The sequence below is a fragment of the Triticum urartu genome, chromosome 3A (genome assembly GCF_056163025.1).
Source record: "Triticum urartu cultivar PI428250 chromosome 3A, HENAU_Tu73, whole genome shotgun sequence".
Taxonomy (NCBI): Eukaryota; Viridiplantae; Streptophyta; class Magnoliopsida; order Poales; family Poaceae; genus Triticum; species Triticum urartu.
This window is the reverse complement of record NC_141875.1, coordinates 38,712,964-38,732,866: the sequence shown is the minus strand read 5'-3', so window position 1 is coordinate 38,732,866 and position 19,903 is coordinate 38,712,964. Positions and strand designations below refer to the sequence as shown.

At 44.5% G+C, this 19,903-nt stretch overlaps 1 protein-coding gene and 1 pseudogene across 1 annotated transcript; one reads left to right on the top strand and one right to left on the bottom strand.

The window, feature by feature from the left end:
• Positions 1–19,903, bottom strand: part of LOC125542588 (uncharacterized) — a 252,253-nt pseudogene that overhangs the window by 216,235 nt on the left and 16,115 nt on the right.
• LOC147978287 (uncharacterized) lies at positions 17,384–19,181 on the top strand. Its single transcript, XM_087546203.1, has 2 exons — positions 17,384–18,548; positions 19,123–19,181. Exons 1-2 carry the CDS (start codon positions 17,384–17,386, stop codon positions 19,179–19,181), a joined length of 1,224 nt encoding a protein of 407 aa, XP_087402329.1.

Genomic DNA, 19,903 nt, shown 5'->3' with positions numbered 1-19,903 from the left:
TCCAGATATAATGTTTCATGCTCAACGCTGGCACCAAATAACAATTATTTAGGTCTAATATTAATCCCGAAGGTAGATGTAGAGGTAGCGTGCCGACCGCGATCACATCGACTTTGGAACCGTTTCCCACGCGCATCATCACCTCGTCCTTAGCCAATCTTCGCTTAATCCGTAGCCCCTGTTTCGAGTTGCAAATATTAGCAACAGAACCAGTATCAAATACCCAGGTGCTACTGCGAGCATTAGTAAGGTACACATCAATAACATGTATATCACATATACCTTTGTTCACTTTGCCATCCTTCTTATCCGCCAAATACTTGGGGCAGTTCCGCTTCCAGTGACCAGTCTGCTTGCAGTAGAAGCACTCAGTTTCAGGCTTAGGTCCAGACTTGGGTTTCTTCTCTTGAGCAGCAACTGGCTTGCTGTTCTTCTTGAAGTTCCCCTTCTTCTTTCCTTTGCCCTTTTTCTTGAAACTAGTGGTCTTGTTGACCATCAACACTTGATGCTCTTTCTTGATTTCTACCTCCGCAGCTTTCAGCATTGTGAAGAGCTCGGGAATAGTCTTGTTCATCCCTTGCATATTATAGTTCATCACGAACGCCTTGTAGCTTGGTGGCAGTGATTGGAGAATTCTGTCAATGACGCAATCATCTGGAAGATTAACTCCCAATTGAATCAAGTGATTATTATACCCAGACATTTTGAGTATATGCTCACTGACAGAACTGTTCTCCTCCATCTTGCAGCTATAGAATTTATTGGAGACTTCATATCTCTCAATCCGGGCATTTGCTTGAAATATTAACTTCAACTCCTGGAACATCTCATATGCTCCATGACGTTCAAAACGTCGTTGAAGTCCCGATTCTAAGCCGTAAAGCATGGCACACTAAACTATCAAGTAGTCATCAGCTTTGCTCTGCCAGACGTTCATAACATCTGGCGTTGCTCCAGCAGCAGGCCTGGCACCCAGCGGTGCTTCCAGGACGTAATTCTTCTGTGCAGCAATGAGGATAATCCTCAAGTTACGGACCCAGTCCGTGTAATTTCTACCATCATCTTTCAACTTTGCTTTCTCAAGGAACGCATTAAAATTCAACGGAACAACAGCACGAGCCATCTATCTACAATCAACATAAACAAGCAAGATACTATCAGGTACTAAGTTCATGATAAATTTAAGTTCAATTAATCGTATTACTTAAGAACTCCCACTTAGATAGACATCCCTCTAATCCTCTAAGTGATCACGTGATCCAAATCAACTAAACCATGTCCGATCATCACGTGAGATGGAGTAGTTTCATCGGTGAACATCATTATGTTGATCATATCTACTATATGATTCACGCTCGACCTTTCGGTCTCTGTGTTCCGAGGCCATATCTGTATATGCTTGGCTCGTCAAGTATAACCTGAGTATTCTGCGTGCGCAACTGTTTTGCACCCGTTGTATTTGAACGTAGAGCCTATCACACCCGATCATCACGTGGTGTCTCAGCACGAAGAACTTTCGCAACGGTGCATACTCAGGGAGAACACTTCTTGATAATTTAGTGAGAGATCATCTTATAATGCTACCGTCAATCAAAGCAAGATAAGATGCATAAAAGATAAACATCACATGCAATCAATATAAGTGATATGATATGGCCATCATCATCTTGTGCCTGTGATCTCCATCTTCGAAGCACCGTCATGATCACCATCGTCACCGGCGCGACACCTTGATCTCCATCGTAGCATCGTTGTCATCTCGCCAATCTTATGCTTCCACGACTATCACTACCGTTTAGTAATAAAGTAAAGCATTACATCGCGATTGCATTGCATACAATAAAGCGACAACCATATGGCTCCTGCCAGTTGCCGATAACTCGGTTATAAAACATGATCATCTCATACAATAAAATTCAGCATCATGCCTTGACCATATCACATCACAACATGCCCTGCAAAAACAAGTTAGACGTCCTCTACTTTGTTGTTGCATGTTTTACGTGGCTGCTACGGGCTTAAATAAGAACCAATCTCACCTACGCATCAAAACCACAACGATAGTTTGTCAAATAGACTCCGTTTTCACCTTCGGAAGGACCGGGCGTAGCCATACTTGGTTCAACTAAAGTTGGAGAGACAGTCGCCCGCAAGCCATCTCTGTGCAAAGCACGTCGAGGGAACCGGTCTCGCGTAAGCGTACGCGTAAGGTTGGTCCGGGTCGTCTCGTCCAACAATACCGCCGAACCAAAGTATGACATGCTGGTAGGCAGTATGACTTGTATCGTCCACAACTCACTTGTGTTCTACTCGTGCATATAACATCAACATAAATAACCTAGGCTCTGATACCACTATTGGGTTTCGTAGTAATTTCAAAAAATTTCCTACGCACACGCAAGATCATGTGATGCATAGCAATGAGGGGGAGAGTGTTGTCTACGTACCCAATGCAGACCGACTGCGGAAGCGATGACACGACGTAGAGGAAGTAGTCGTACGTCTTCACGATCCAACCAATCAAGCACCGAAACTACGGCGCCTCCGAGTTCGAGCACACGTTCAGCTCGATGACGATCCCCGGACTCCGATCCAGCAAAGTGTTGGGGAAGAGTTCCGTCAGCACGATGGCGTGGTTACGATCTTGATGTACTACAGCAGCAGGGCTTCGCCTAAACTCCGCTACAGTATTATCGAGGTATATGGTGGCAGGGGGCACCGCACACGGCTAAGGAATAGATCACGTGGATCAACTTGTGTGTCTAGAGGTGCCCCCTGCCTCCGTATATAAAGGAGTAGAGGGGGGAGGCTGGCCGGCCAAGGAGGAGGGCGCAGGAGAGTCCTACTCCCTCTAGGAGTAGGATTACCCCCCAATCCTAGTCGGAATAGGATTTGCGGAGGGGGAAAAGAGGAGGAGGGGGCCGGCCACCTCTCCTAGTCCTAATAGGACTAGGGGAAGGGGGAGGCGCACAGCCCATCTAGGGCAGCCTCTTCTCTTTTCCACCAAGGCCCACTATGGCCCATATAGCTCCCGGGGGGTTCCGGTAACCCTCCCGGTATTCCGGTAAAATCCCGATTTCACCCGGAACACATCCGATATCCAAACATAGGCTTCCAATATATCAATCTTTATGTCTCGGCCATTTCGAGACTCCTCTTCATGTCCATGATCACATCCGGGACTCCAAACAACCTTCGGTACATCAAAATGCATAAACTCATAATGTAACTGTCATCGTAACCTTAAGCGCGCAGACCCTACGGGTTCGAGAACAATGTAGACATGACCGAGACACGTCTCCGGTCAATAACCAATAGCGGGACCTGGATGCCCATATTGGCTCCTACATATTCTACGAAGATCTTTATCGGTCAGACCGCATAACAATATACGTTGTTCCCTTTGTCATCGGTATGTTACTTGCCCGAGATTCGATCGTCGGTATCCAATACCTAGTTCAATCTCGTTATCGGCAAGTCTCTTTACTCGTTCCGTAATACATCATCTTACAACTAACATATTAGTTGTAATGCTTGCAAGGCTTATGTGATGTGTATTACCGAGAGGGCCCAGAGATACCTCTCCGACAATCGGAGTGACAAATCCTAATCTCGATATACGCCAACCCAACATCTACCTTTGGAGACACCTGTAATGCTCCTTTATAATCACCCAGTAACGTTGTGACGTTTGGTAGCACCCAAAGTGTTCCTCCGGCAAACGGGAGTTGCATAATCTCATAGTCATAGGAACATGTATAAGTCATGAAGAAAGCAATAGCAACATACTAAACGATCGTGTGCTAAGCTAATGGAATGGGTCATGTCAATCAGATCATTCAACTAATGATGTGATCTCGTTAATCAAATAACAACTCATTGTTCATGGTTAGGAAACATAACCATCTTTGATTAACGAGCTAGTCAAGTAGAGGCATACTAGTGACACTTTGTTTGTCTATGTATTCACACATGTATTATGTTTCCGGTTAATACAATTCTAGCATGAATAATAAACATTTATCATGATTATAAGGAAATAAATAATAACTTTATTATTGCCTCTAGGGCATATTTCCTTCAGTCTCCCACTTGCACTAGAGTCAATAATCTAGATTCCACTGTAATGATTCTAACACCCATGGAGCTTTGGTGTTGATCATGTTTTGCTCGTGGAAGAGGCTTAGTCAACGGGTCTGCAACATTCAGATCCGTATGTATCTTGCAAATCTCTATGTCTCCCACCTGGACTAGATCCCGGATGGAGTTGAAGCGTCTCTTGATGTGTTTGGTCCTTTTGTGAAATCTGGATTCCTTTGCCAAGGCAATTGCACCAGTATTGTCACAAAAGATTTTCATTGGACCCGATGCATTAGGTATGACACCTAGATCGGATATGAACTCCTTCATCCAGACTCCTTCGTTCGCTGCTTCCGAAGCAGCTATGTACTCCGCTTCACATGTAGATCCCGCTACGACGCTTTGTTTAGAACTGCACCAACTGACAGCTCCACCGTTTAATGTAAACACGTATCCGGTTTGCGATTTAGAATCGTCCGGATCAGTGTCAAAGCTTGCATCAACGTAACCTTTTACGGTGAGCTCTTTGTCACCTCCATATACGAGAAACATATCCTTAGTCCTTTTCAGGTATTTCAGGATGTTCTTGACCGCTGTCCAGTGATCCATTCCTGGATTACTTTAGTACCTCCCTGCTAAACTTATAGCAAGGCACACATCAGGTCTGGTACACAGCATTGCATACATGATAGATCCTATGGCTGATGCATAGGGAACATCTTTCATATTCTCTCTACCTTCTGCAGTGGTCGGGCATTGAGTCTTACTCAATTTCACACCTTGTAACACAGGCAAGAACCCTTTCTTTACTTGATCCATTTTTAACTTCTTCAAAATTTTGTCAAGGTATGTGCTTTGTGAAAGTCCAATTAAGCTTCTTGATCTATCTCTATAGATCTTAATGCCTAATATGTAAGCAGCTTCACCGAGGTCTTTCATTGAAAAACTTTTATTCAAGTATCCCTTTATGCTATCCAGAAATTCTATATCATTTCCAATTAGCAATATGTCATCCACATATAATATCAGAAATGCTACAGAGCTCCCACTCACTTTCTTGTAAATACAGGCTTCTCCGAAAGTCTGTATAAAACCGAATGCTTTGATCACACTATCAAAACGTTTATTCCAACTCCGAGAGGCTTGCACCAGTCCATAAATGGATCGCTGGAGCTTGCACACTTTGTTAGCTCCCTTTGGATCGACAAAACCTTCCGGTTGCATCATATACAACTCTTCTTCCAGAAATCCATTCAGGAATGCAGTTTTTACATCCATCTGCCAAATTTCATAATCATAAAATGCGGCAATCGCTAACATGATTCGGACGGACTTAAGCATCGCTACGGGTGAGAAGGTCTCATCGTAGTCAATCCCTTGAACTTGTCGAAAACCTTTCGCGACAAGTCGAGCTTTGTAGACAGTAACATTACCATCAGCGTCAGTCTTCTTCTTGAAGATCCATTTATTCTCAATTGCTTGCCGATCATCGAGCAAGTCAACCAAAGTCCATACTTTGTTCTCATACATGGATCCCATCTCAGATTTCATGGCTTCAAGTCACTTTGTGGAATCTGGGCTCACCATCGCTTCTTCATAGTTCGTAGGTTCATCATGATCTAGTAGCATGACTTCCAGAACTGGATCACCGTACCACTCTGGTGCGGATCTTACTCTGGTTGATCTACGAGGTTCAGTAGTATCTTGTTCTGAAGTTTCATGATCATTATCATTAACTTCCTCACTTATTGGTGTAGCCGTCGCAGAAACAATTTTCTGCGATGTACTACTTTCCAACAAGGGAGTAGGTACAGTTACCTCGTCAAGTTCTACTTTCCTCCCACTCACTTCTTTCGAGAGAAACTCCTTCTCAAGAAAGTTTCCGAATTTAGCAACAAAAGTCTTGCCTTCGGATCTGTGATAGAAGGTGTATCCAATAGTTTCCTTTGGATATCCTATGAAGACACATTTCTCCGATTTGGGTTCGAGCTTATCAGGTTGAAGCTTTTTCACATAAGCATCGCAGCCCCAAACTTTAAGAAACGACAACTTTGGTTTCTTGCCAAACCACAGTTCATAAGGCGTCGTCTCAACGGATTTTGATGGTGCCCTATTTAACGTGAATGCGGCCGTCTCTAGAGCATAACCCCAAAATGATAGCGGTAAATCAGTAAGAGACATCATAGATCGCACCATATCTAGTAAAGTACGATTACGACGTTCGGACACACCATTACGTTGTGGTGTTCCGGGTGGCGTGAGTTGCGAAACTATTCCACAGTTTTTCAAATGTACACCAAACTCGTAACTCAAATATTCTCCTCCACGATCAGATCGTAGAAACTTTATTTTCTTGTTACGATGATTTTCAACTTCACTCTGAAATTCTTTGAACCTTTCAAATGTTTCAGATTTATGTTTCATTAAGTAAATATACCCATATCTGCTTAAATCATCTGTGAAGGTGAGAAAATAACGATATCCGCCACGAGCCTCAATATTCATCGGACCAGATACATCGGTATGTATGATTTCCAACAAATCTGTTGCTCTCTCCATAGTACCGGAGAACGGTGTTTTAGTCATCTTGCCCATGAGGCACGGTTCGCAAGTACCAAGTGATTCATAATCAAGTGGTTCCAAAAGTCCATCAGTATGGAGTTTCTTCATGCGCTTTATACCGATATGACCTAAACGATAGTGCCACAAATAAGTTGCACTTTCATTATCAACTCTGCATCTTTTGGCTTCAACATTATGAATATGTGCATTACTACTATCGAGATTCAATAAGAATAGACCACTCTTCAAGGGTGCATGACCATAAAAGATATTACTCATATAAATAGAACAACCATTATTCTCTGATTTAAATGAATAACCGTCTCGCATTAAACAAGATCCAGATATAATGTTTCATGCTCAACGCTGGCACCAAATAACAATTATTTAGGTCTAATATTAATCCCGAAGGTAGATGTAGAGGTAGCGTGCCGACCGCGATCACATCGACTTTGGAACCGTTTCCCACGCGCATCGTCACCTCGTCCTTAGCCAATCTTCGCTTAATCCGTAGCCCCTGTTTCGAGTTGCAAATATTAGCAACAGAACCAGTATCAAATACCCAGGTGCTACTGCGAGCATTAGTAAGGTACACATCAATAACATGTATATCACATATACCTTTGTTCACTTTGCCATCCTTCTTATCCGCCAAATACTTGGGGCAGTTCCGCTTCCAGTGACCAGTCTGCTTGCAGTAGAAGCACTCAGTTTCAGGCTTAGGTCCAGACTTGGGTTTCTTCTCTTGAGCAGCAACTGGCTTGCTGTTCTTCTTGAAGTTCCCCTTCTTCTTTCCTTTGCCCTTTTTCTTGAAACTAGTGGTCTTGTTGACCATCAACACTTGATGCTCTTTCTTGATTTCTACCTCCGCAGCTTTCAGCATCGCGAAGAGCTCGGGAATAGTCTTGTTCATCCCTTGCATATTATAGTTCATCACGAAGCTCTTGTAGCTTGGTGGCTGTGATTGGAGAATTCTGTCAATGACGCAATCATCTGGAAGATTAACTCCCAATTGAATCAAGTGATTATTATACCCAGACATTTTGAGTATATGCTCACTGACAGAACTGTTCTCCTCCATCTTGCAGCTATAGAATTTATTGGAGACTTCATATCTCTCAATCTGGGCATTTGCTTGAAATATTAACTTCAACTCCTGGAACATCTCATATGCTCCATGACGTTCAAAACGTCGTTGAAGTCCCGATTCTAAGCCGTAAAGCATGGCACACTGAACTATCGAGTAGTCATCAGCTTTGCTCTGCCAGACGTTCATAACATCTGGCGTTGCTCCAGCAGCAGGCCTGGCACCCAGCGGTGCTTCCAGGACGTAATTCTTCTGTGCAGCAATGAGGATAATCCTCAAGTTACGGACCCAGTCCGTGTAATTGCTACCATCATCTTTCAACTTTGCTTTCTCAAGGAACGCATTAAAATTCAACGGAACAACAGCACGAGCCATCTATCTACAATCAACATAAACAAGCAAGATACTATCAGGTACTAAGTTCATGATAAATTTAAGTTCAATTAATCATATTACTTAAGAACTCCCACTTAGATAGACATCCCTCTAATCCTCTAAGTGATCACGTGATCCAAATCAACTAAACCATGTCCGATCATCACGTGAGATGGAGTAGTTTCATCGGTGAACATCATTATGTTGATCATATCTACTATATGATTCACGCTCGACCTTTCGGTCTCTGTGTTCCGAGGCCATATCTGTATATGCTTGGCTCGTCAAGTATAACCTGAGTATTCTGCGTGCGCAACTGTTTTGCACCCGTTGTATTTGAACGTAGAGCCTATCACACCCGATCATCACGTGGTGTCTCAGCACGAAGAACTTTCGCAATGGTGCATACTCAGGGAGAACACTTCTTGATAATTTAGTGAGAGATCATCTTATAATGCTACCGTCAATCAAAGCAAGATAAGATGCATAAAAGATAAACATCACATGCAATCAATATAAGTGATATGATATGGCCATCATCATCTTGTGCCTGTGATCTCCATCTTCGAAGCACCGTCATGATCACCATCGTCACCGGCGCGACACCTTGATCTCCATCGTAGCATCGTTGTCATCTCGCCAATCTTATGCTTCCACGACTATCACTACCGTTTAGTAATAAAGTAAAGCATTACATCGCGATTGCATTGCATACAATAAAGCGACAACCATATGGCTCCTGCCAGTTGCCGATAACTCGGTTATAAAACATGATCATCTCATACAATAAAATTCAGCATCATGCCTTGACCATATCACATCACAACATGCCCTGCAAAAACAAGTTAGACGTCCTCTACTTTGTTGTTGCATGTTTTACGTGGCTGCTACGGGCTTAAATAAGAACCAATCTCACCTACGCATCAAAACCACAACGATAGTTTGTCAAATAGACTCCGTTTTAGCCTTCGCAAGGACCGGGCGTAGCCATACTTGGTCAACTAAAGTTGGAGAGACAGTCGCCCGTAAGCCATCTCTGTGCAAAGCACGTCGAGGGAACCGGTCTCGCGTAAGCGTACGCGTAAGGTTGGTCCGGGTCGTCTCGTCCAACAATACCGCCGAACCAAAGTATGACATGCTGGTAGGCAGTATGACTTGTATCGTCCACAACTCACTTGTGTTCTACTCGTGCATATAACATCAACATAAATAACCTAGGCTCTGATACCAATGTTGGGTTTCGTAGTAATTTCAAAAAATTTCCTACGCACACGCAAGATCATGTGATGCATAGCAACGAGGGGGAGAGTGTTGTCTACGTACCCAACGCAGACCGACTGCGGAAGCGATGACACGACGTAGAGGAAGTAGTCGTACGTCTTCACGATCCAACCGATCAAGCACCGAAACTACGGCGCCTCTGAGTTCGAGCACACGTTCAGCTCGATGACGATCCCCGGACTCCGATCCAGCAAAGTGCCGGGGAAGAGTTCCGTCAGCACGACGGCGTGGTGACGATCTTGATGTACTACAGCAGCAGGGCTTCGCCTAAACTCCGCTACAGTATTATCGAGGTATATGGTGGCAGGGGGCACCGCACACGGCTAAGGAATAGATCACGTGGATCAACTTGTGTGTCTAGAGGTGCCCCCTGCCTCCGTATATAAAGGAGTAGAGGGGGGAGGCTGGCCGGCCAAGGAGGAGGGCGTAGGAGAGTCCTACTCCCTCTAGGAGTAGGATTCCCCCCCCAATCCTAGTCGGAATAGGATTCGCGGAGGGGGAAAAGAGGAGGAGGGGGCCGGCCACCTCTCCTAGTCCTAATAGGACTAGGGGAAGGGGGAGGCGCACAGCCCATCTAGGGCAGCCTCTTCTCTTTTCCACCAAGGCCCACTATGGCCCATATAGCTCCCGGGGGGTTCCGGTAACCCTCCCGGTATTCCGGTAAAATCCCGATTTCACCCGGAACACATCCGATATCCAAACATAGGCTTCCAATATATCAATCTTTACGTCTCGGCCATTTCGAGACTCCTCGTCATGTCCATGATCACATCCGGGACTCCAAACAACCTTCGGTACATCAAAATGCATAAACTCATAATGTAACTGTCATCGTAACCTTAAGCGTGCGGACCCTACGGGTTCGAGAACAATGTAGACATGACCGAGACACGTCTCCGGTCAATAACCAATAGCGGGACCTGGATGCCCATATTGGCTCCTACATATTCTACGAAGATCTTTATCGGTCAGACCGCATAACAATATACGTTGTTCCCTTTGTCATCGGTATGTTACTTGCCCGAGATTCGATCGTCGGTATCCAATACCTAGTTCAATCTCGTTATCGGCAAGTCTCTTTACTCGTTCCGTAATACATCATCTTACAACTAACATATTAGTTGTAATGCTTGCAAGGCTTATGTGATGTGTATTACCGAGAGGGCCCAGAGATACCTCTCCGACAATCGGAGTGACAAATCCTAATCTCGATATACGCCAACCCAACATCTACCTTCGGAGACACCTGTAATGCTCCTTTATAATCACCCAGTAACGTTGTGACGTTTGGTAGCACCCAAAGTGTTCCTCTGGCAAACGGGAGTTGCATAATCTCATAGTCATAGGAACATGTATAAGTCATGAAGAAAGCAATAGCAACATACTAAACGATCGTGTGCTAAGCTAATGGAATGGGTCATGTCAATCAGATCATTCAACTAATGATGTGATCTCGTTAATCAAATAACAACTCATTGTTCATGGTTAGGAAACATAACCATCTTTGATTAACGAGCTAGTCAAGTAGAGGCATACTAGTGACACTTTGTTTGTCTATGTATTCACACATGTATTATGTTTCCGGTTAATACAATTCTAGCATGAATAATAAACATTTATCATGATTATAAGGAAATAAATAATAACTTTATTATTGCCTCTAGGGCATATTTCCTTCAGTCTCCCACTTGCACTAGAGTCAATAATCTAGATTCCACTGTAATGATTCTAACACCCATGGAGCTTTGGTGTTGATCATGTTTTGCTCGTGGAAGAGGCTTAGTCAACGGGTCTGCAACATTCAGATCCGTATGTATCTTGCAAATCTCTATGTCTCCCACCTAGACTAGATCCCGGATGGAGTTGAAGCGTCTCTTGATGTGTTTGGTCCTTTTGTGAAATCTGGATTCCTTTGCCAAGGCAATTGCACCAGTATTGTCACAAAAGATTTTCATTGGACCCGATGCATTAGGTATGACACCTAGATCGGATATGAACTCCTTCATCCAGACTCCTTCGTTCGCTGCTTCCGAAGCAGCTATGTACTCCGCTTCACATGTAGATCCCGCTACGACGCTTTGTTTAGAACTGCACCAACTGACAGCTCCACCGTTTAATGTAAACACGTATCCGGTTTGCGATTTAGAATCGTCCGGATCAGTGTCAAAGCTTGCATCAACGTAACCTTTTACGGTGAGCTCTTTGTCACCTCCATATACGAGAAACATATCCTTAGTCCTTTTCAGGTATTTCAGGATGTTCTTGACCGCTGTCCAGTGATCCATTCCTGGATTACTTTGGTACCTCCCTGCTAAACTTATAGCAAGGCACACATCAGGTCTGGTACACAGCATTGCATACATGATAGATCCTATGGCTGATGCATAGGGAACATATTTCATATTCTCTCTACCTTCTGCAGTGGTCGGGCATTGAGTCTTACTCAATTTCACACCTTGTAACATAGGCAAGAACCCTTTCTTTACTTGATCCATTTTTAACTTCTTCAAAATTTTGTCAAGGTATGTGCTTTGTGAAAGTCCAATTAAGCTTCTTGATCTATCTCTATAGATCTTAATGCCTAATATGTAAGCAGCTTCACCGAGGTCTTTCATTGAAAAACTTTTATTCAAGTATCCCTTTATGCTATCCAGAAATTCTATATCATTTCCAATTAGCAATATGTCATCCACATATAATATCAGAAATGCTACAGAGCTCCCACTCACTTTCTTGTAAATACAGGCTTCTCCGAAAGTCTGTATAAAACCGAATGCTTTGATCACACTATCAAAACGTTTATTCCAACTCCGAGAGGCTTGCACCAGTCCATAAATGGATCGCTGGAGCTTGCACACTTTGTTAGCTCCCTTTGGATCGACAAAACCTTCCGGTTGCATCATATACAACTCTTCTTCCAGAAATCCATTCAGGAATGCAGTTTTTACATCCATCTGCCAAATTTCATAATCATAAAATGCGGCAATCGCTAACATGATTCGGACGGACTTAAGCATCGCTACGGGTGAGAAGGTCTCATCGTAGTCAATCCCTTGAACTTGTCGAAAACCTTTCGCGACAAGTCGAGCTTTGTAGACAGTAACATTACCATCAGCGTCAGTCTTCTTCTTGAAGATCCATTTATTCTCAATTGCTTGCCGATCATCGGGCAAGTCAACCAAAGTCCATACTTTGTTCTCATACATGGATCCCATCTCAGATTTCATGGCTTCAAGTCACTTTGCGGAATCTGGGCTCACCATCGCTTCTTCATAGTTCGTAGGTTCATCATGATCTAGTAGCATGACTTCCAGAACTGGATCACCGTACCACTCTCGTGCGGATCTTACTCTGCTTGATCTACGAGGTTCAGTAGTATCTTGTTCTGAAGTTTCATGATCATTATCATTAACTTCCTCACTTATTGGTGTAGGTGTCGCAGAAACAATTTTCTGCGATGTACTACTTTCCAACAAGGGAGTAGGTACAGTTACCTCGTCAAGTTCTACTTTCCTCCCACTCACTTCTTTCGAGAGAAACTCCTTCTCAAGAAAGTTTCCGAATTTAGCAACAAAAGTCTTGCCTTCGGATCTGTGATAGAAGGTGTATCCAATAGTTTCCTTTGGATATCCTATGAAGACACATTTCTCCGATTTGGGTTCGAGCTTATCAGGTTGAAGCTTTTTCACATAAGCATTGCAGCCCCAAACTTTAAGAAACGACAACTTTGGTTTCTTGCCAAACCACAGTTCATAAGGCGTCATCTCAACGGATTTTGATGGTGCCCTATTTAACGTGAATGCGGCCGTCTCTAGGGCATAACCCCAAAATGATAGCGGTAAATCAGTAAGAGACATCATAGATCGCACCATATCTAGTAAAGTATGATTACGACGTTCGGACACACCATTACGTTGTGGTGTTCCGGGTGGCGTGAGTTGCGAAACTATTCCACAGTTTTTCAAATGTACACCAAACTCGTAACTCAAATATTCTCCTCCACGATCAGATCGTAGAAACTTTATTTTCTTGTTACGATGATTTTCAACTTCACTCTGAAATTCTTTGAACCTTTCAAATGTTTCAGATTTATGTTTCATTAAGTAAATATACCCATATCTGCTTAAATCATCTGTGAAGGTGAGAAAATAACGATATCCGCCACGAGCCTCAATATTCATCGGACCCAACATCTACCTTCGGAGACACCTGTAATGCTCCTTTATAATCACCCAGTAACGTTGTGACGTTTGGTAGCACCCAAAGTGTTCCTCCGGCAAACGGGAGTTGCATAATCTCATAGTCATAGGAACATGTATAAGTCATGAAGAAAGCAATAGCAACATACTAAACGATCGTGTGCTAAGCTAATGGAATGGGTCATGTCAATCAGATCATTCAACTAATGATGTGATCTCGTTAATCAAATAACAACTCATTGTTCATGGTTAGGAAACATAACCATCTTTGATTAACGAGCTAGTCAAGTAGAGGCATACTAGTGACACTTTGTTTGTCTATGTATTCACACATGTATTATGTTTCCGGTTAATACAATTCTAGCATGAATAATAAACATTTATCATGATTATAAGGAAATAAATAATAACTTTATTATTGCCTCTAGGGCATATTTCCTTCAGAATATGCGTCGAGGAAACACAACGAATCGTGTCCTGCGATAGCATCGATAATTTGATCAATGCGGGGGAGGGGGGAGGGATCCTTTGGGCAGGCCTTGTTAAGGTCTTTAAAATCAACACACAGGCGCCAGGATTTGTCCTTCTTTGGTACCATCACCAGGTTTGCTAGCCAGTCCGGATGTTTTATATCTCTAATGAATCCGGCCTCCAATAGCTTTGCTAGCTCCTCTCCCATGGCCTGTCTCTTAGGTTCAAAAAAACGCCAAAGAGCATGTTTGACAAGTTTGAATCCTGTTTGGATATTTAAGCTGTGCTCGGCCAGCCTGCGTGGGATTCCTGGCATGTCTGAAGGGTGCCAGGCGAAAATGTCCCAGTTCTCTCGTAGGAACTCTCGCAGTGCGGCATCTACATCAGGGTTAAAATGTGCCCCGATGGAAGCTGTTTTATTGGGGTCCGTTGGATGGACTTGGAATTTGACTATTTCATCCGCTGGTTTAAAGGAGGTGGACTTGGATCTTTTGTCGAGTACCACATCGTCCCTGTTCACCGTAGAGCGCAGCGCAGTCAGTTCCTTAGCCGCTAGGGCTTCGGATAGTGCCTCGAGGGCCAGTGCGACTGTCTTGTTTTCGGCGCGAAGTGCTATGTCCGGATCACTAGCGAGAGTGATGATCCCATTGGGCCCGGGCATCTTGAGCTTCACGTACCCGTAATGGGGTATTGCTTGGAAGATTGTAAACGCTTCCCGCCCTAGCAGAGCGTGATAACCATTGCTGAACGGGGCCACATGGAACGTGACCTCTTCGGACCTGTAATTATCCGGCGTGCCGAACACCACATCTAGTGTGATTTTTCCTGTACAGCGCGCTTCCCGACTGGGGATTATTCCTCTAAAGGTTGTGCTGCTTCGCTCGATGCGGTTCCATTCTATTTCCATTTGTTGAAGAGTTTCCTCATAAATGAGGTTCAATCCGCTGCCGCCGTCCATGAGTACCTTGGTAAGACGAAAGTCGTCCACTATTGGACTGAGGACCAATGTGGCTGGTGCTCGGGCTGTTCGGAATTTAGGTTCATCACTGGCGTTAAAGGTAATAGCCGTGTCACTCCATGGATTTATTGTTGCTACTTGGTAGACTTCGGCAAGGCTGCGGAGTGTCCTTTTTCACATATTATCTGATGCGAAGGTCTCGAAGACTGTTAATACCGTATTGGTGTCTCTGGGGTGGCCTTCTGTGGCCTCCGGAATTAGGAGATTTTCGCCAATTTTGGCCACCTGCCGGAGTATCTAACATGCTCTAAGGCTGTGAGTTGGTGTGGCGTCCTCTGTACTGTGAATTTTACAGGGTCCATTAAGCCATCCTTCCAATACGGTTCCATGCCCTGTAGAGGGTTTTTGCTTTTTGGTTTTTGACCCGGTTGTTTGGCGGTGATGCACCCTTTTATTTCGGACTGGTTTTGCATTCAGGGCCGGATTGTCCCAAAATTTTATTTCGGTTTTCCGGGCGCTTTCCATTGCACAGTACTTTCGTACTATGGACGCCAAGTCAGCGAAGCGTGTAATATCGCGGCGACTTATGGCGTTGAGGATTCCCTTGTCCATGCAATTATTGCAGAAGAATGAAATCGCGTCTTCCTCGCGGCAGTCCTTTATCATGTTCATAACCAGGAGGAATCTGGCCCAGTAATGATGTACTGTTTCTTCGGGCTCTTGCCTAATTTGGGATAGATCGCTAATGTTCGGGTGGGTGGGTGGAATTAAATCTGAAGCCTCACCCCATCTGAGGCTCAGAAGCCGAGGAATTTCCGAGTTCGAAAATTTGGATTTCTGGATGTTGTCCAAAGAATCCAGTCCGTCGCCTGACTCTAAGTTCAGGTCTTGAGTGATATCCTCCCCTCCACGGGTATCCGGCTTGGAGGGATCAGGAATCCGGACGTAACGAGTCCTTAAGATAGATGAAGGGTCGCCGCACTGTCCCTCTACCACGGCAACGCGATGGGTGACTTGGGGAGAGTTAATCTCTCTCAGATCGGGTTTAGGCTCAATCTGGTCGTAATCCGTAGTGACTCCCAGGGCGGCGAAGCGATCCAAGAGCTCGTTTATGGAGGAGAGCTCCATTGGATCTAACTGCTCGGCGAGTTCCGAGCTGACATGAAGATTGTTTTCGATGGCCCGAGAGGTCATCGTCGGCACAGAAGCCGAACGGGCGGTCATAAGAAAACCACCTAGTCGGAGGGTTTGGCTGACAGCCAAAGCTTCCTTAGCAATGGTGCCGTCTTTAAAGACGGGGCGAGGCATCCTTCCTGATGACGACGACACAGAGGAACTCTCAATGAAAGCACCAATGTCGGTGTCAAAACCGGCTGATCTCGGGTAGGGGGTCCCGAACTGTGCGTCTAGGCCGGATGGTAACAGGAGGCAAGGGACATGAAGTTTTACCCAGGTTCGGGCCCTCTCGATGGAGGTAAAACCCTACGTCCTGCTTGATTAATATTGATGATATGGGTAGTACAAGAGTAGGTCTACCACGAGATCAGAGAGGCTAAACCCTAGAAGCTAGCCTATGGTATGATTGTATGTTGTCTCTGTTGTCCTATGGACTAAAACCCTCCGGTTTATATAGACACCGGAGAGGGTTAGGGTTACACAAAGTCGGTTACAATGGTAGGAGATCTGTATATCCGTATCGCCAAGGAAAGTCCCTTCCGGACACGGGACGGAGTCTTCAATCTTGTATCTTCATAGTCCAACAGTCCGGCCAAAGGATATAGTCCGGCTGTCCGGACACCCCCTAATCCAGGACTCCCTCAGGCGGAGTCCGTTAAGAGAGACCTGAAGGATTAGAGTATCACCAAAGAGCTAGCTATGGACAGGGATGCGTGAAAGCTTGCTATCCATGTGCCAGAGCCATGAGTTGGTTGCAAGATCTTATGGGTTTCACGTCTAGCCTATCCCAACTTGTTTGGGACTAAAGGCTTTGTTGTTGTTGTTATTGTTGTTGTAAAGCCTCTTAGAAGGGTCTCCCCTTTTTCCCAAACATCTGTCTCGAGCATATGTATCGTTGAGATCGTCGGTTGTAGTTCGATGTGCAGTCTAGAATCTTGATTGTCAGGGGAAAATAACATTACTAACTAGGTCCAACAAAAAAAAAACAAGAGGCAAACTCTTCCTATCTACTTGGATTGAACCAGAAGCCCACGTTTGTTTGCTTGAGATAATATAATAATCATTATACAACACAGATATATACATAGTCTCCGATAGGGACTAGGACTAGGATCGATCGGGCCAGACTAGAAATCAAACCTTGCCTTTGCCCCCAGCGTCTTCGATTCCCGTTCCCTCGTACGTCCCACCACCATGAGCGAGAGCAAGGGCGCTGGCATGACCTGCCATCACCGCGGCAGCTCCCTGCCAGACGACGACGATCTCCTTTGGGAGATCCTCCTCCGCCTCCCGCCGCAGCCGTCATCTCTCCCGCGCGCCTCCGCTGTCTGCAAGCAGTGGCGGCGCCTCGTCATCGATCCCAGTTTCCTCCGCAGCTTCTACGCGCACCACCGGAAGCCGCCCCTTCTTGGCTTCTTCGGGCACTACCACAACGTCGTGTTCACCCCCGTCCTTGATGCTCCCGACCGCATCCCTCCTAAGCGCTTCAACCTTGGACGCTACAGCTGCAGCCACAACCACGGTGCACTTGGCGGGACCCCCCACAAGAACTACGTGCTCGGATGTCGCCACGGTCATGTCCTCATCATTGACTCTGCATCCATGGAGATCGTCGTGTGCACCCCTGTCACTCACGAGCAGCGCCGCGTGGCCATTCTGCCTGAGTTCAAAAAGGTTTTACACTACGTTAATGGTGCGGTGCTCTGTGCTGCCCGTGACCAGGGCCACGTGCATGGCGGCTGTCACTCCAGCCCTTTCAAGGTCGTCTTGGTGATCATGTACAGTGAGGACAATCATCGACCCCTTGCATGTGTTTATTCCTCTGAGACCGACACATGGGGCAATCTCATCTCAACGCCCGTTCCATGTGTGGTTATTGATGCTTATAGACCCGGGTCACTTGTTGGTAATGCACTCTATTGGTTCGATACTACGACAAATGGCATGCTTGAGTTTGATTTGGAAGATGAGAGTCTAGCTATGATCAGTGGTCCACCGGTTGCAGATCACTCCAGCCATAGTCAGATCATTCAGGGTGAGGATGGCGCTCTTGGCTTTGCCATATTGTCTTATCCACGCTTCTATATGTGGAACAGGAACATCAATGATCACGGTGTTGCCACGTGGGTGATGTGGAAGACCATTGGCATGGACAACATTCTTCGGCCCCCTCTTCAGATTGAGAAAGGGGTGAGAGGGGCAAAAACTATACTGGGATATTCGGAGGATACTGATGTGATTTTTATATATGTGAACGGCAGTGTCTACATGGTTCATCTTATGTCAATGCAATCCAAAAAACTTCATCAAACAAGCTATATCATTGACTACCATCCTTTCACAGCTTTTTATTCCCCGGGTAATTGCTCATGCTCAGTCTTACTAATTTGTTGCTGAAGTTTATTAGTTTGGTGTGTTTTCCTAATTTTGTATGCTTGGTATGCAAGTTTACATGAGATAAATCTAGACCATGTTGTGGTTCTTCTTATCGGCTAAATTCTATCATTATGAAGTAGCTGAGTGTACCGCTTTCAGGAACATTCCTTATCCACAATATATGTAGTACTTCTATTGTGAAGTATCTAGGTAAACTCAGGGACATTCCTTGCATTTACAATAGATGTTGTTTTGTTTAAATATTGCTAGTACCAAAGCTGGGCTGTATAATTCATCTATAAAAATTAAGAGTTTATTTTTAGGAATGTAAATTTGGAACCTTATGGGTACCCTCCTTAGTTCAAACAAATGAAGGAAAATTTTGTTCATTTGGTTGAAGGGTCGGAGTGTACCCTCAAGGTTCAAAAATCTGCAACTAGAGTTATATTAGTCAAGTTATGTTTGCCGGCTCAACTGTGTAACGGACTTATTTGTGCCTTCCATTATCCATTTGTCTTTGCCTGACACTTTCACTAATTGAATTCTTATGCTTCTAGGGATAACCAATGTTGGTGGATGTGATGGAGTTGAAGTCTTGCACGATGCATTGGGATAACAATCTGCTTTGAGTTGCTAATGTGTTAAAATGTTTCAACACGTAAGAATATCTTCTGATCACATTTTGTGAGATTTGGACCATTCGACTTTTCTTTCGAGTTGTACATATCCGGCTGCCAACATAGGCAGGGACAGCTGTTGTTCGTTGAAAGTGTAGAATGTGAATTTACGATTTTGCTTACTCTAGCTATATATTGGCGGGCAGTCCGTATTTTTGTTACAAAATCGGTGAGTTAAAAGCTATGTATGTTAGTAGTGCAATGTCAGGTTACCAATGGACTCGTGTTCTTGCTTTTTCTCAGTTGGTTCCTGATACTATATTATTTGTTGCTACAGGCACATTTGACAGTCAAATCTGGCAGCTGGAGACTTTGAAGCCTTGTTGACTGGCCTATCTTGCCATCAACTCTGGTGATCAAGATGTACGTTTCGGCTGTAGGCTACTGTGCTACGGCCTAAAGTTTGGCAACAGAAAAGTCACCTTCTAAATCCAAATTTGGCGATGTGTAGGTTGGATAATTCATATTTGAAATTTTGTCACTTTATCTTGTACAGCCACTTACAGGAGTCTCCTGGCACGCTTGTGTTTTGCAACGTTATGTTCCAAGCATGACAAGTATATATGTATCTAGTGTTTGTCCTCAATATTTCGAATCTTATGGAGCTTCTTTCTCAAGGCAGAGTGCATTTCCGTCTCTGTATGTTTGCCATCAACACACA

Excerpts from the sequence above, each read along its gene's own strand:
- LOC147978287 (XM_087546203.1), top strand. The coding sequence starts at position 17,384 with ATGAGCGAGAGCAAGGGCGCTGGCATGACCTGCCATCACCGCGGCAGC. Across the intron at positions 18,549-19,122 it reads CACAGCTTTTTATTCCCCGG|GGATAACCAATGTTGGTGGA; the intron begins GTAATTGCTCAT and ends TTATGCTTCTAG.